This window comes from Pelecanus crispus, chromosome 4, assembly GCF_030463565.1.
Source record: "Pelecanus crispus isolate bPelCri1 chromosome 4, bPelCri1.pri, whole genome shotgun sequence".
NCBI lineage: Eukaryota > Metazoa > Chordata > Aves > Pelecaniformes > Pelecanidae > Pelecanus > Pelecanus crispus.
In genome coordinates this window covers 56,900,043-56,917,461 of record NC_134646.1, presented here as the reverse complement: position 1 = coordinate 56,917,461, position 17,419 = coordinate 56,900,043, and the positions used below count along the sequence as shown (strand labels likewise).

Below are 17,419 nucleotides of genomic sequence, written 5' to 3'. Positions count from 1 at the left end.
CCTGGAGTCTGGCTCTCTGCTTCCCTGCCCCTGCCAGTCCCGCTGGGAGAGCATCACGGGACTGGGAGCCGCTCTGCTGGCTAAATCAGGGCTGTGCTCTGTTGCCCCTCTGGGGTGCAGGACGAAGTAAGAGCAGAGGCTGCGTAAGGCACACGTGTTTTGCAAGGTAACAAGACAGAGAGGGTGGATTTTGCTAGCCTTCCACTCCCTCAGCAGCGTTTCCCACCAGAAGCAAACCCAGCAAAACCATCAGGAATACTCAGAGAAAAAAGTACTGCTTGGGGAGTGCAAATTCAGCATCACCTGGTCCTCAGCTGCTCCTTTTCTAGGGAATTATTATTACAAGCGATCATCCTCGCCGCGCAGAGCGGGGCTGGGGTGATTCAGCACTGCGCAGTGTTACCATTAAGGAGGGGGGAGTTGTTGCTGGACAACTGGACCGTTTTGAAGAGCTGCCCGTGAGCTGCACGTGTTCCCTTGCAGCCAGATACCCAGCTGCTTCACCCCGTTTCAGCTGCAGCAGGGGACATGTCATTTTTTGGAAGGCTGTTGGGAAGAGTGACAGACCAGGGGTTTGTTGTTTCCAGCCGAGTCACTGGCTCATCTTCTCCACAGATCCTCCCTCGTCAGATATCGGTGTCAGACTGGAGACGGTCTGTGGCAAACAACAACTCAATAGCACTACGTGGAGTCAGGAGTGCAGAGGAGAGCACGATTACCTGAAAGAAGGGGCAGAAGAAACAACAAGTCAAAATGAAGGGGACCGAGACTGATCGCAGTACTAATGAGCCATGGATATGAACTGTCTGCTTCACCCAGCACTAGACAGGCTGTGTGTTTCTGGTGTTTGCTGACAGGACAATACAACTTGCCCAGCAAAACTGTCTGCTCCCTAATAACTGTAGTTAAATCACTTTAAGGAGCATAATGACTGGTAGCATTGTACTCTAAATGAATGTGTGCTTTGACTCATTTCTACCCACATCTTACCCGGTGATTTGTTGTGACTGCCATTGTGTTTATGCGAGGCACCAGCTGATGAAGCACGGGTTTCCTCTCCTATAGCACAGTTTTGAGTGATGGCTGTTTCCTCTCAGTTGAAGGTAAGGCGAGCACCACAGAAGTGCTGCCGGCCTGCTGCGGGGAGCTACAGTCCCTGTTCAGAAACTTCTCTTCAGGCCAGGTGCAGGCTGTTCTGCACATCAGGACCAATGCTCAACCTCGAGCACTGTCGGAATCCTATTGCTTTTCTTTGTTCAAATTTTTAACCCAAGATGGGTCTTGATGAATGAAACCGTCTCTCACTACAGCCGTGATACACACCTGCTAGATGCAGGTATCTGTTTTTCTTAAGTGAAAACCAGTATGCAGGTGCCTCGTGTGAAGGCTTCTCTGCAGGGCAAAGCTATCAGCAAGGAGCAAGTGCATGTGCTCTTGCCGCATGGAGCTAACTCAGGGTCAAAGCTGTGGGACACTGCTCTTACAAAGCCCCAAATTCAGTAGTGTTTGTAGGGTCAGGACGGCAGGCAGGGATGTGGGGGCAGATTTATCTGACTAGCCCACTCGAACATGCATTTGCTGCTTCAGTGCAAATCTGAGGAGAAGCAGCACAAGCATCAACAAGGGAGTATGTCTGTGTGTCCGTTTCCTGCAGTAGCTATCAAACCTCTTGTGCTCTTCGTCACACGGCTTAAATGTGCCGTAGTAGTGCATTTCAACTTTTTTTGTTGTTCTTTCTTTCATCTTTTCATTTCAAATAATGAAAAGAATCTGGAGTTAAGTTACTACAGATCCCTTCTGTACTGATGATAGTCTCCCCCTCACTTCTCCCCTTCCCTTGTCCTCCCACACAATCTGCGGCAAACTGGCACTGATTATCTCTTCTCCTTCCTATGGATGAAAAACTCTCTGTAATTTGCAGATGCCAAAGGCTGACACTGTCTTACTTATGTTACGTGAGAATCAGACTATAGCACAGTATGTGCTCATCTTGTTATCATGCAGCTTAGTTCTGAAAAATACGAGGGGACATGTTACTGAAGTTTTTTGAGTGTGCAAGCCAAACATCAACAATAGCCATTGCCAGATAAAAGGAATTTCTTCTTGGAGTCCCACCAGTGAAGCCTGAGGGGATTTGTGCAACTAAGAGCAAGCCCAGAGAGAAAAATGAGAGCTGCAACTTTAATGTCTGAAAAAGGATGCAGCAAAATACAGTGGGACTTCCCTCCTTTCTCGCCAGTATCTCTGAGAGCTGATTGAGGGGGATAAATGTGAATATTTGTTCCTTCACTTTTCCAGAGAAGGGGGGAATTGCCCAGGTAAGTAATGCCCACCTCTTCTCCAGGCAGGTCTCTTCAGGACACTCTATCTCCTTTGCAGACTGTCTCGTTGTTCAGTACAGCGCGCCTGTCTTTGGTGCTTCACCTGAAGGGCTACCCCTCCTGATGGCAGCCGAGGAGCCAGGAGCTCACATCCCGACCCACTGCGCTGGAGCGGGCAGCTCCCCCTCAGCAGAGGGCAGGGAAGGATGCAGCTAACATCTGATGGTGCATCTGGAGGGGTTTATCTGTCTGTATGTCTCAGACACAACCACGTAGATGGTTGTGCGTGTTGGGAGGGTGAAACATCCACTCATGCTCTTTCCCCTTTTTTTACTCTCCTGATTAAAGTGGAAAAAAAAGGTAATTTCTTCCTTTGAAAGTAGGGTACTTCTCACTAGGTTAGGGGAACTATTCACCACCATCCAAAAACAAATGATGCGTAGGGAATGCTCTATTCCTTTGTGCTCCTCCATGAGAAATAAATTTGCCATTCGTGTTCAGATGCAGAGCAGTTCTGATGATGCAAACATGTGTCTCCTACTCCACATTTAAATGTCATTTGCCTCAACTCCAAACAACTGCTGAAGTAATCAGTGCATCCTGTCAGTTTTTCTGTTACTTTCCTCAATTCTTTATTTTTGCACCCACACGTCTCTCCATTTCTCTGAGAGCCAATAATTAGTATAAATGTCAGTGCTTTGTTTGACTGGGACTTGGGAGGCCAGTGTTCCCCTGATGCCTGAACCTGATTGCCTGACCACCACAAAAAAGCTCTGTTAAATGCTGGCTCGAGTTAGACAAATGCCTGGCTTTTTGAAAAGAGAATAATCCCAAACAGGTGGCACATATTCACAGCTATAGTGCAGAAATCCAGGTAAATCCAACAAACTCATAAACTATTTTATATAAGAGGCTTGCACAACTGCTTCTTTTCTTCTTTCTCTTCCTCCTCCCACCTCTCCCCCCCCGCAACTCCTTTCACCTTTAACACAGCACATTTGGACAAAGGGCAAGATGCAGTAAAAGCTTAAAATTCTTTAGGAATCTGCCTCAGAGGGTGACCTGCTGCTGGGGTTAAGCCAACGCAAAGCAACACCAGATCCCATGTCACCACTGTCAAGCCTCAAGTCCCTCTAGAAAGCCAGTCAAAAGTCTCCCTGCATAGTTCTCAGCCAACTCACATGTTAACCCTCTGCTTATCTTTCAGGGTGTATTAATACGTTTCGGGTGTGGATTAACTTGTCCATCAGCGTGTCACAACTCAATCCCACTTCAAGATGGGAAAGAATTTTATTCGCGGTTTTGACGACATTAGCAATAGGCTAATTGGGGAGAAAACTCTAATCAGATCAAAAAAAACATTGCTAAAAACGGCACTCCATCTTACAAAATACTGGTTTTGAGACTGCCTTGCAAAGACAACTAAAATGTGGAAGACACATGCCAAACCCAGGGGCTGCTCAGCCTTTTGTTGGCTCCATTTTGCTAACGATTTCTCACTAATCAAAACTGCATTCCAATAGGAATTGAAAACAAGATACTTACAAGCCACCCTGGAAACTAGACTTATATCTGCGATGCAGCTGGTTACACAGCACTTCTCTGCAGTTTTAAGATTACCCTGTATACCTGCACTACTCAGCAGATACCTGATTGCTCTTGTACACACTCCTCCACAGTTAACAATAATTTTTAACATCTCAGATGCCACCACAGCCCATCCATCCTCCTCCTTGCCCTTCCCACTCCATTCAGATGGCAGCTGCTGTAGTCAAGTTCTGCTGCCAGAGAATGGAAGAGGCAAAGACCAGCTGCACAGACGCTATTGAAGCTTCACCATGGGAGCCATCCTCCTTCCAGGAGTCCGACAGCACATCCAAGGGCCGCGGAGATTTGGGGTTTTCTCCACATCATCTGCTTCAGGCTACTTAAGGCATTTAGCGGTCAGGTATCTATCAGAGATACCTGGCCTGGACCAGAAACCAGTGCAGCTGTATCCAGGCTAATTTATCTTGCTCTTCAGCAATGCCAATTGACTTGTCTGCAGGATCCCCACTGATGTGTCACTAGATGGTACCTGGAACCCTTGGCAGGCTCCTTTTGAGCACTATGTCCTGTAGACGTACTGCCAGGGAGCCGGTAGCCTTTTGGACAGCAAATGTTTCTGTTTAAAAAGAATACCAAGAAATGAATCTTTTCAGATATGATGAAAGCTCCTTCAGAATAGTGCCAGTCTGGTCTGAACTCTGAAACCTGAGTTTGAACTTTTATTGCTGACTCTAACATGTAAAAAACAGACCCTTGGTGCCTGATCACTTGTTGCCTACAGATGTTTCACAGCAATATCCTAACGCCATTCCTGTCCATGTGGCTGTGGCTTCATGTAGGTTTGGTACCAGTGCTATAGGGAACATTATCTGATGAATTTTCTTAGTCTTTGTTCAGATAGGAACTGTACATTTAGATCTGTTTTTACCTGGGTCCCAGGTTTGCGTGTTGCTACCAGATCCTTCACCATTTTGACCTCGGAGACTGTCACTCCACCAACCATAAAGATGATCAGAAGAGGATGATCACCAGGGTGAGGGCGATTCACCTGCAAAATGAAGGAAAGCATTATTTGTAGTTGCTCATTCCAACTCCAAACCTATGGACTAGCAGTGATCGGCTCCCTGAGCTGCTGGAAGAAGACTAATGAGGAAGTTCAGAAAGAAAAATTCACGGAATGCTGGTTTCTGTAGCAGCTGAGAGGGAAATCAATGGGGAGGACACCCAGTTAAAACTAATGAACTGTTTCCAGGGAAGTGGAACTGTTTCCAGGGAGTCTTCATGGCTTCCACTGAAACCTAGAGGAGTTTCTCATGAGGTCTCAGGGCTTCTCCCTCCATTCCTTCTTCATTTCTTTCTTCCCTCTTCCAGAGTGGGAGGAGAGTACTTGGGTGGGTGCACAGTTTGGATACATGTACGCATGGGGCTTTAAGGAATGAGGGGTAAATTACTACCCAGTAGAAGCAAGGAGTCCAGCCTAAATGTGCTAGAATCCCTGCCTGAGGTCAGCAATGGAAAGAATCATAAGTAATATGTTTTCACCAGTCCAGTGAATAATCCTTTACAATTCACCCAATGAAAATAAATCAGGTTTGTTACAGTATAAAATCAGTTTCTAGCTTGTTTCACTTCAGAGTTTTCAATACTTCTATGACTGGGTTGTAACTGATATAGAGAAACTTCAGCTCAAACAAAATACTTGTTTCGTTTTTCCCCAATTATCATTAAAATGGCACAAACATTCCACTTCAGTTAAGACTTCATAAAACCGCATTTTAATTTTAAACGTGAAGGTGATGCTTTACATCAGTTTCCACTTAACTACTCCTGGAAGTTTGATTACTTTGCTGTTTCCTAGCAAACTCTTTCTTTCGTGATAAAACACACTCCCCTGACAATGCCTTGCTCCAGTCTTCGGGAGTGACGTCAGTGGAGCCCGTGCAATTGTTCTTGTCACACCACCTTTGACTATGAAACACTCCAAATGTTTGGCTCTGAAAAGTGACAGCGAGAACAGTTTAATTTGCTCCTTTTTAGACTCCCCACCCCCTCTCCTTCCACAAGCGTAGGTTTTTGACAGCATTCACTTGACAAATGAAAGTGGTCATCAACCCATATTTGGGTGGAGCGCAGTTCCTTTGCTTTCACCGCCACAGCAGCTATCTTTGATCCCTGTGGCTCCAGCTCCTGAGGGTACAGCTCTTCTTCTCTTCCTTGTTGTGGCTGCCCTATATTTAGTCTTTGGGCAGTTTTTCATCCTGCAGCTCCATCACGCTTTCAGACTGGCAACCTTCCCTTTGAGGCAAGCATGGGGGGCATGGCGTGCTCTCTCTCCAGGCTAGCCGGCCTTTGATGACACAGGGCTCCCTGTTCAATGCTGCTCCCCAGGCAGGGAGCTCTTCAACTCACCAGGAGTTTGCAACCAGTACAAATAGCCTTAGATAGATGTATTAGTGAGCTGAGTAGTTGTGTACTGGGTGTTTATTCTGTCAATCACCCCCACTTTGCCAGCCATCTTCATCGAACTGATGGCACAGAGAGCATATATACTACAATTCAGGAGCATGTCCTGCAATTCTGGTGTGATATTGAGCGATTTTCCATTTAGGCCAACAGATCAATTAAATGGATACACTAGAGCTCACAAAGACTTTCTTTATGCACTTTCCCACATCAGACTACTCACTTCTTACTACCTGCATCTAACATAGTGTCAACCTCAAATGAAAAAAAGTCCATTCCTATTACAAACACCATGAGGAGTTTAAGTAAGACCTAAATATTTACTTACAAAGCAGGCCAGATAGAGGTATTACTTGCTAAAATATTAGAGTATTTCATGCCATAATTACCGTAAGCAGTGACACAAGGTTAAAGAAATAACTGCTCGCAAAGGTGGTGAAGATGAAAGTTGACGAAATGCTCTGTTATGGCACTTCAAGGTAATACAGGAATTACTGTTTTATTCCTTTTCATGGATCTTTGCTCTTCTTAACCCTGTCGTCAGAGCAAACAACTCCACTCCATCTCACGAAGCTTCTGAATGACCCAAGACATATGCAAAGAGCTTGAACTTCAGAAGCTTGCTATCGAATAAAACCTCTCTTTCCTAATATCCTTCTAAAGTAACAACAAACTCATCATAAACATGCATGTGTAACACTGGACACACTGAAAGGACACCCAATATAAGAGCATTAATCGGAAAACACACGCTTTCATGGCAATACTAAAGAGAAAATGTCTTGACAAATCATTTCCTTCAGTCAAAATAAACCTAGTTCCAAACACATGGTGCCTATGTAAAACTTATTATTTTTCAGAAGGCTAAAGTTCAAACCACAAATTCCAGAAATGCATATTAAAAATACTATTAGGCATGCAAACTCTAAATTAAATTAAAATTGCAATGAAAAGGGTCTTGGAATCTGTAATTTTGTTATGCTATGCACAAGTGTTTTGAAGGAGGACAATACTTTGAGTACAAAATATTTGGCTGTGTTAAGAATGTAAGTTTCTGCCAAGATTTTTTTGTTTGATAATACAACCACCCAAGGCTCTCTCTTTTGAAGGAGCTGGCTGTGTGTAGCTAAACACAGCTCATTTCTGTGATACAGAAGAAGAACTGAAATGACTGCAACAAAAGCAACGTGTCTCTTCTGGGATTCTTCTAAAGTTCAGTTGTTTTGGGACATTTCTGAGGTCTCTGAATCGCGTTTACTGTGAAATCCGAATTTTGCAAAAATCCTCAAGTGAAATTCACTTTCAGTTCAAAATGCCATGTATTAAAAAGATTGGGACAGTTATCTCAGGCAATCAGAAAGACTAACCAAGAAAAAAGCAATCCCATTACATTGAGCAGAGGAGCCTGAAGGAAGAAGGAGGAGTGGTTTGCTGAGCTAGCAGAGCATCCCAGCTGGATATCAGCCTTCTCTCCAGCTCCAGGCCCACCACTACTGCATTTCCTCAGGATGCTGATGGTTAGAGGGCTCTTTGCTGGTGCATGTGTCTGCGTGGAGGAGAGAGAGGGGGAGACGGGAAAGCGGGGTGACAGCGGTCAATAAAATTCTAAAACTGAGGCAGGAAGGGGTGGGAGGACAGGAATTGTTCTCATGGCAAATCAAAAACCACAGCTTTTTCTTCTGAGGAAAGTCAGCAGAAACAACTTCTACTGCCCCACGAGGGCTATCTCTGCCAACCAGGACACCAATGCATCTGGTGTTTGTGACCAACCAGAAACCAATTAATTTAGCTGAATAACTGGAAAAAGGAAAATACATCAATCACCAGAAACTAGACAGCCATGCAAGGCACTTGGTATCAGTGACACCAAGCTCAGATCATCATAAACCACATGTGTTCTAGAGCAGCAATCAAAAGAGGAATCTTTGCAGCAGGGAGGCCTTTTCTCTTCATCTTCCCTAAGCTTCAAAACAAACACATCTACCCGAGAAACAACTTCTGGACGAGAGGTATCTTTAAAAGTCTGTCCTGGATGAACATGTCTGAGTCCATCACTTATGAAATCATGTTTATGTGAGTTGGCATTTGTATTCAGGCATTGAGCAAGAAATACAAATATAAGGAAGCTCATGAATAATTACAGAGCTGATGGTGCAATAAGTGGAGAAGATCCTCTTGTATGAGAAAAACAGGCTGGTCAGAAACTCATTCACGTAATAATCGAGCACTTGCCAACAAGCCAGGCTACAAACTAAATGAGGAAGCACAGACACATTTGTGAGATATGTGATGATGCCTATGAAATATTCACCCTACATATGGTTCACTTGCTCATCTGTTTTATATTCCTTACAGTAGGATATTTTTCTTACTAGCAGAGATGCAGGTGCTTACAGGTACCTATTGCCATAATATACTTCATCCGCTTGCATAATAGTCTTCAATGGAGAACTCAGGAAATGCGGTAAGACAGAGCGGAATGTACAGCATGCTAGCTGCTCCACACTTCAGCTCTGTAGACATTTAACGAACACTTAGCATAGGCTAATTTGTAAAGGAGAGTAGGCTCTTGTAGAAAGACTGTCTTGAAACATGCTAAGAGCATCCACAAGGCATTTTCTGACTAATCGGCTTCCTTCCTCCCCACTGCAAGTTGAACATTATGAAGTCATAGAAAAGGCACTGAATATGGAGCTCCTCTGATAACCTTCCTCCCCTGTGAGACTTGACTGTTCATACTTACTTCTCTTCTATCTCAAGGCTTCTCAGTGTCCTTAAAATCCTTTGATGAGCTGCCTTGCGGAATGCCTTTTGGAAATCCAGGTAGGTTATATGAACTGGCACTCACTTATCAATTTGCTTGTTGGGTGTCTCTGAAGAGCTCCGGAAGTTATGTGAGGTAAGACTGCCCTTTAGCAAAGCCACATTGCCTCCTCCCAGACATATCATCCTTATTTAGGTGCTCAGCCTCACCCTTACTTAGGTGTCCAGTCTGCTCCATTCCTCTTGTTTTGTTCAGCAAGTGCTATCCATCTGTACTGTACCTGCAACGTGGTGCCTCAAGCTATTCCCAGTCCCCCTGCAAGGATTTAACTCTCCTAACTGTCCCTTAAATTCTGTGAACAATATTGACTCAAATACATAAAATCAGCTACTGCCATATGATGCTATGACCTCATGAAAATCTTACAGAAGAGCTTGGGAAGCCTGGTTTACCTTCATGAACATGCTGAATCCAGTTTTAAGGAGATCGGTGAGGCCTGATGACACATGCTCAATATCAACAGGATCAGGTCGATCAGGATTACAGATCTCTTCCACTACCTGTTTCAGCAGCGGTTTGTAAGAAGCCTGCACAAAAAGAACAACGTACTGTGAGTAAAGCTGTTTAGACTTGGTGCAACTGCTCTTCTAATCGTTTTATTTCCATTAAAGGTAAAAAAAATAATTATCCTAGAAAGGAAACCATTCAGACAGTTAAAAAGTTATCGAAGCAGCAGCAGTCTTTGTGACCTTGACTGCAAATGGTGTGCACCAGCACAGCATCGAGCTGAAAAGACAGAAGATGGCCACACATTTACTCTGCCCCATGTGTATTACATGAGTAAAGGGAAGCAAGGAGGAAAGGGGGCTTCTAGTTTCTCTGGAATCTTTTTGGACTTAGGGATAGCAATAGGGATGACACACTGTTGCCCATCATGCACCCAGATCTAATTTGCTTTGTAATGTTTACAAACACTTAAACAGGGATTTTTAGGAGGCGTTGCTTACTGACCACTCCTGCCTTCCCACGGGTGTCATGTCAGCACTGAAGCCTGGATATCAGCAGGGCTGGGAAGAGGCCAGCCTGCCTGTTTGTCCCTCGTGGGACAGCAGAGCTATGGAGTCCCTGTTAGTCCTTCAGCTTCTACAGCCAGGGCAGTCTACATAATACTTCCACCTGTGGAAAACCTTGAGAAAAATAGGCCAAACAACCCCACCGATATCATACATGCCAGAGCTTCAGAGAAGTTAGGGACCAGGAAAAGTGGAACATGTAAAGGTACAAATGGTCAGCACCCTGGAAGATCCACTTCCAAAGGATCCACCCTGCATCCTCTTCAGGGTCCACAGACCTGTGCTGAATATGAATTAGTAGCCTAGAAATTTCCACATTCCCTTACCAAGGTTTAAACCACTCTGCCATCCTGGAAGAGCTTCTAAGATAAAAATTTTAGGGACTTGTGGAAAGATGCTCTTTAATGAAAATTTGGCCTTACTTCGTTTACAGATTTTGCTGCTTTCAACTTTGCCCAAACTGTAATGGAACCACAATTGTTTCAGGAAGCACAACAGTCTTAGAAATTTAGCAGCTTTCAAATTTGTTTTCCTTTGGGACCAGACCAGGTATACATCATCCCCTAGATTTCTTAAGGGAATCAAGTGTGACATCATTCATCTTGTAAAGATGATGTCTACAAGAGGCATCATGCAAGATAAGCATAAAAACGGATGGAAAATAGAAAGCAAGCTGCTTGGCTTGAAACTAAAGTTTTCTGGAGTAATTAGAGAAATGTTTTTCATCCAACACTTTACAGTGAGAAACAAAACTTAAGAGTTTTTGAACACAGTCCTGTCAACAGAGATTTATACAACTCATCTAGTTCTTCTCACAACACGTGCATAATTTTTAATTGAGCCAACAAAGCAAATTACAGCAGACATGAGCTGCAGGATCTTTTAGGACAACATGCCAAGATTAGTGTCAAATCTAGTCATGCAATAAATGACTGTTTGAAAATACACATGGAGGCATGAAGTCCTATGCATAAAAATCTGTTTAATATCTTCATAGATGAGGAACAGAAAGACATTAGGAATGAAATATTTTTGGAGTAGAGATCAAATCACAATTAAACAGAGAGGCTCACTGCATGAATTAAAGCAAAAATATTATCTGACTTCAGACAAAACCATGTACTCAAAAGATGTTAAAAATGTGTTATGATTTTGCATATCTAACTTTTCAGCACCAAAACTCAGTGCCCTTCAAAATGATCCGATTCGGCTACACAGATACTAAAAGGCAGATACTATGATCAATTACCTTTTTCTAGCTATGATAGTTTCAAATATTTTCAAAATCTTTTATGACTTGAAATTCATCTATTATATTTTTAACGAGTTTTTACTTTATTCTTTATACAACCCCCAATACCTGCATCATGTGATGAAACTTCTATCAACTTTAAAGTTTGGCGGGGCACAAACTGTGTTTAAAACAGTTTTTAAAAACCTCAATGGCTATGGGACATACCTCAGACAAGATTATAAGGAGAAAAGGAAAGAGAAAAAGAGAGAGAAAGAAAGAGAATGAGAAAAGGAGAGGGAGGAGTGGAAGGAGGGAGGGAGGAAGAGAGGGACAGATGAAGGGAGGAATATACCTGAGATCAAGATGAAAGGAAAAAAACAGTAGTTACAATATCAGGCAAAATAAATACTCTCCTCTTGCATGGTGGCTACACGAAGTGGTTTGATAACCTAATGAAAACATTCATTCATCATTTTATGTAAGACATAAACTTCAATGCTACAAAAAGTCCTTCTAAGAGGCTATCCAATTCCCGCTTATCTATAGAAACCTTTTTTGAGTCTTAACAAGAAATGGAGGCTTCCCAGCTCCTAACAGATAAAGTGGAAAAGCCCCAATACGCTAAACCCATTCCCATAGCACTAGGCTGGGCAGGGAATGCGTATGGCCACGGGAAGGGCACTACTACTTCTTCAGAGGAGTTAAACTGATCGCATGCAACCCATTTATTAACACCTGCCAGTCAAAAGAGAGGTCCATTTGCAGAGAGCTGTATGTATCATGGGAAAAAAAAACCATACCGCCTGCTTATTTCTGCTACTCTAAGCCTCCCGAACTGCCCTCAGCAGAAGGTTGGTCCTATTCAAGCAATTAAATCCACTGCATAGCCAGATCAGGGGGCTGCAAGGCGTTAATACATCCCTTGCTACGTTCCAGCACTTAGCCCTAAGCAAACAACCTGGGTTACATCCAAAGAACATAGTGATGCTAATTACACTTCCAGTAAACTTTTAGAGGGTATTTTCTTATCATCTGACTGCCCCCCCACTGAACTGTATTAAATGTTTAACAATTTTTCCCATTTCAGACACCAGACTGGTCCTAAGTGCCAGAAGACTTCAGTAACAGGTTTTCTCCACCTTAGCTTTCCAGTGACATTTTGCAACACTCCCAATTCCTGTTGTTACAAAGCATTGCTTAATTTGAACTACATCCCTTTGCTGGTCCACCACATACTTATGAGTTTGGAAGGATTTCTTTCTGGCTCAAGGCTGGAATCAGGTTTTACAGTCTCTCTCTAAATCACTGTATGTGCTTTCCGTTGTAAAACTAATTTTAACTGAAAAAGTTAAAACACTTCGGGGGACATGGAGAGAGAAAACCACTGTATATTAGTCCTGATGACCTATAGCAATATTGTAGTTCAAGCGTTCATATTTTAGAAGCAAAAGCTGCATTTTTCACCTATTTACAAACAGGAGTGCCTCTCACAGTTATAGAGATGGGAGAGAAAATACACAGGAATATAGATGCTGTATGGATGCAGGCATCCTGCTTTGCTGTGCCATGAGAGGTCTTAGTCCAGGACTGTCTCGACCTAGCCCTGCCTTTCACAAGCATTTATGTCATATCATAGTGCTGCAGAGCAAATCCCTAATTTCTTCCTCAGACAATTCTTTGTTGACATTGACACGGATATGCTTGAGTTTGGGTGAAAGGACTTGAGGAAGTTCTTGATGATTAGGTCAATTATTAAATCTATACTTAAATATCTTCCACATGGGCAGAACACATATAGGATTAGCACATCAGCAAAATTAGTGCTGTAATTTTGACAGCATGCTGGAGAAATAACATACACAGGGAAAAGAAAGATCCACTTGCCTGGTGGGTGTTGCTGCCTGGATTATGTATGGAATTAAACTGTTTCATGTGCATTCGAGCTCTTGCGATATCCCTGAGGGACTGAAAGATATCGTCCACTGCTTCTGTGGCTTTCTGAGATGTCAGGTTCAGCGACGAGTCACAGCCTAAAGAAATAAAGAAATGCGGAGCTGAGTGAGTGAAAAACTTTCAAGTGTTTTGATAATAAGCAGTAGCAAAAGGATAACTGGGAGGAAATTTTACATTAGTTGCATCACGTTATATTCTAGAAACTCAGGGGCTTGTTAGACAGCATGTCCTCAGCATGGCATGAATCTCTGTAGCTAAGCAAGAAGCCACAAATCCTAGAGAGCAAGCAAAGTGAACAGCACCTCTCTAACCACACTTGTAACCAAGATCACATAGCAATTTCATTAGGGTATGTTTTGCTCTCCACGGCAAACAGAAGATCCCATGCCAGCAGGCCCCGAAGAAGAGCCCCAGGTGGAAAGGAGCCAGCTGGTTTGCTGGTCTCCTCGGGGCGAAACAGCCATGAAGAGGGAACTTGCTCCTCAGGCATCGTGCCTGGGCCCTGTCTGGCAGCCTGCTGTCTCCAAATGCATTTCCTACCTTTGAGACAAGAAAAAAGGCAAAAGTCCATGCTAAATACAGTGGAAATGATAGCTATACATTGGGAAGAGTTGCATTATCATAAAAAAGTCCTTATCCCTCAAAGTGGCACAGTTATTACTTTTAATGTATTTTTTCCAAAGCACTTCTGCTAAGATATAGTGCTTATCTTCCACTGAGGCCAAACGCCATTTAGAGGGCCACACAAAAGGTCGCTCCAGGTGGCCAGACAGTGCCTCAGCAAAGAGCAGTTCTTATCCTTGGCTCCATCCCCTTACCACAGGACCTATATTGCACAGAGGTGTAGAAAAAATGCTTTCTCAGCTGACCTGCCAATGAGAATTATACAAGTCAGAGATAACTGGGTTGCCTGCTGTTTGTATTGCCCTGTCAACACAACTCTACACCCTTTGACACCTCTGCCTGCCTCTCTTCTCTCTTGACTCCTCACCCCCGTGGTGGAAGATCCAGCACAAAATAACCCTTCTTGCCACACACACGCACAAACACACACTCACTCCTGCTTATCGCCAGTGTCTTCTCCCAGGGATGCTGCCGTAGTGGTTTGTGTGTCCCGCAATCGGTCCTGCACCGGCAAGCCTTTATGTCTGTGCAGAATCCTGCTGAGAGGATGGGGTCTCCCCGCAGGTCCCAGCACGTGCTGGCTCACATCGTGCCGCACCAGCGGAGCCCGGCACTGAAAACAGACACCAAAACCTGTCGTGAAGGAGCCTGGGTTTTTGGGTGGGGGGATTCTGAACAAACTTCCCTCTACAACTAACAGAGGACAGAATCCTTATGCACTAAAGAAACAACAAAGAAGGCTACAGTACTTTCAGAATTTACAGGGGATTTCTAATAGTTAATCTGTATCACTCTTTCACATCTTGCATTCTGTACAGCAGAATATATATATAATATATACACATACTTACAGAGGTCTGAAACTATTCCTACAAGATGGTGATTAGACACTGAGCTTTCATTCTGAATATAATTTGTTGAAAGGCTACAAGTCGGGTCCCCAGCTGGTGCAGCAGAACAGATAAAATGTACTTCTTGTGGCCCTGTACTTCTGCAGGGCTACATCAAACCAAGCTGCTGAGGATTTATGCCGTTATAACCCACAAAGCAACGAAGCGAACACAAACTGGGCCTTGGTGACTCCTGGGTTGTAATTCTAAGGCAGACACTCATGTGTTTTTTGACAGAGCTCTTGAAATGATTAACTTTTTTTTTTTTTTTTAAATGAGTGCAAAATAACTTACAGGAATATTTTTGTTATGTATGTGCAGGATCTGCGTGCTCTGATACTCTGATTGACCAAAGTGCAGTGTTTCATTTGGCTGAGGAGCCTGTGTGTTGTCAGTGAAAGCCCTGAATGGAAGCCCCACTCTGCAGCTCACTACCCCACTCCACTGGTGTGGTGCTCTTGAAATCAGAGGTGGCTCCAGCGAGTGATCTTGTGCTGGTTTATGCAGAAGGGAACAGTGTCCAACCGTGGAAAAAAGTGAAACTGAACACCTCCTGGACAGATGAGGTCGATAAATAAAGTCTGAGGTGATAAATCCTGGTTTATATTTATCACTAGCACAGGCAAAATATTCAGAGGAGATCTTGTACTGTCAGTGTGCTTTCACCTTGCCTGTGGGAAAGCACAGGTATGAGAAAACGGGATAGTCCCTCTTTGCTCCCAACTCAGAAGCCATGCGTATTTAATAGTTAACATTTATGAAGCATTTTGCAAATGAAAATTAAAATTGAGAGCTATATCTCATTATTGTATTACTAGATTTTTCTACTCTTTGAGAGACAAGCTTTCTCTGTTTTGGCCACATTGGAGATAAGCAGCTCCTAGTTAATACAAGTAGTTACATTTTCTTTGTCCTCTCTTCAATCCTTTATCAGCAAAAGCCATCGCTTTTGGCCAAGACACCTCTGGAATGTTTCCTTTCGCTAACAAGCGCAAGTGCCCCACACTGAACAAGTTCAGGCAAGGTAAAAATCACATGAAGTTTCCTTTGCTTTTCACACTCTTTTTTTCTCAATTGTTTATCTTCTTGGACCATTTAAAAGCTTTTTGTTTTGGCCCTACAGTTATTTTTCCCAAGAAAAGAAATATTTGTTTCCTTCTCTTGTTGGCATCACTTCTCTTTCTTTTTATTTTAACAAGAGCCTTTTGACCAAGAAGTTTCAAACCAGTGTGTCACTTCCCACTTCTGGAACTGCAGGGCAGTTTCCAGTGGACATCGTCTGGCCTCGTGGCTGGAAGCCCCTGAGATGCTCCCCACCTTGCCTGGCCCAGTGCATCCCACTTTGCTTTTTGTTACTGGTCAATCTTCCCTTGAGCAGTTTCTCAGCAAAGCGCAGCCTCTGTAACATCACCCACTGCTTGAACCTCATTGCCAGGGAAATGCTGTCTGGAGCTTGGGCTTTGCTTTACAGCTTGTGCTGACACACTCGTGGGCTGGAGAAGGCCACGAAACTGTTCACCCTCACCGTCTGTTTAACAGGTCACATAGCTTCATCACCATCGCCCGAACCAAAACAAGAGCCTGGCGTGTTGTGCAGTGCACCAGCAGCTCCTCACCCTCCGTGTTCAACCACGCAGACCAGAGTGTATCTCGAGGAGTACTGGAGCATGGGGTCAATGCGTGCTTCCAGTCTCCCTGGCAGAATGCAGTGCTGGACCCAATTTGGAGCAGGGGGGCAGCTGAAGCTCCAGTCCGGTGCCAGTTTAAGGCTGACAGATAGAGGGAAAAGAGCCATACTTTCAAAAGTTTCTCTAAAATATGGATTCCTTGGGACTTCTGATCAAGAAATATCACATGGCTGGGGAAGTCATGGCGCTCTCTTTCCATTCGGTTCTTCTTTTTTTAAATGTATATTAAAAAATAAGTTTTCTTTGCCATCTTATTGTTGAGGTTAATAACAAAAATCTCAGGTTCTCCAAAGACTGCTGCCTACCTCTCACACCGCAGTAGGTTCGAAGAGGGGAGCCGGGTTTCTCTCCAGCCTGGAGAACAACAGAAGCTTGTGTTGCACAAATGGCAGGCGGCTACAAATCACCTCCCGTTCACACCTTCCCCGTGAATGGGACTGTGTGCACATATGGGGAGCAGAACACAATCCCTCTTCTCTGCCCGCTTCATGCTACCAAGAAATCTGCTCCTTTTACAACAATGAAGAGGTGGAATACATTAGCTGCTGCACAGCTTGTGCTAATTAAAACAACTCTTCCTGTTACTGTTTTTTCATGGGAAGTTAACTGGCATTAGGAGAGCATGCTGAATGAATTCCTTTGAATCCCAAGCCCTATTATATATGGGAAAAGGCATTTAAATGAAATTGGGTTATACTGTTTTCCTGTCAGACTTGAAGAAGCCCAGTTGTGGAAAAAAGAAAATCACCACTAACCAGCACGGGCATAAAGATTTTAAAGCACATATCCAAGATCTTGATGATATCCCAAGATGAACACAACCTGGTTCTGCGGTAAGCGGTGCCTGACCCCACCAATACT

General features: G+C 43.7%; 1 protein-coding gene across 1 annotated transcript in view; it reads right to left on the bottom strand.

Annotated features, from left to right (window-relative positions):
* Window positions 1-626: 626 nt before the first annotated feature.
* Window positions 627-17,419, bottom strand: part of SCFD2 (sec1 family domain containing 2) — a 207,605-nt gene continuing 190,812 nt past the window's right edge. Inside the window, exons 6-9 of the mRNA XM_075709141.1 lie at window positions 13,288-13,433; window positions 9,549-9,683; window positions 4,798-4,917; window positions 627-719 (exon numbers count right to left, since the gene is read on the bottom strand). Of these exons, the coding sequence (XP_075565256.1) occupies window positions 627-719; window positions 4,798-4,917; window positions 9,549-9,683; window positions 13,288-13,433 (494 nt within the window). The remainder of the gene's footprint in view (window positions 720-4,797; window positions 4,918-9,548; window positions 9,684-13,287; window positions 13,434-17,419) is intronic.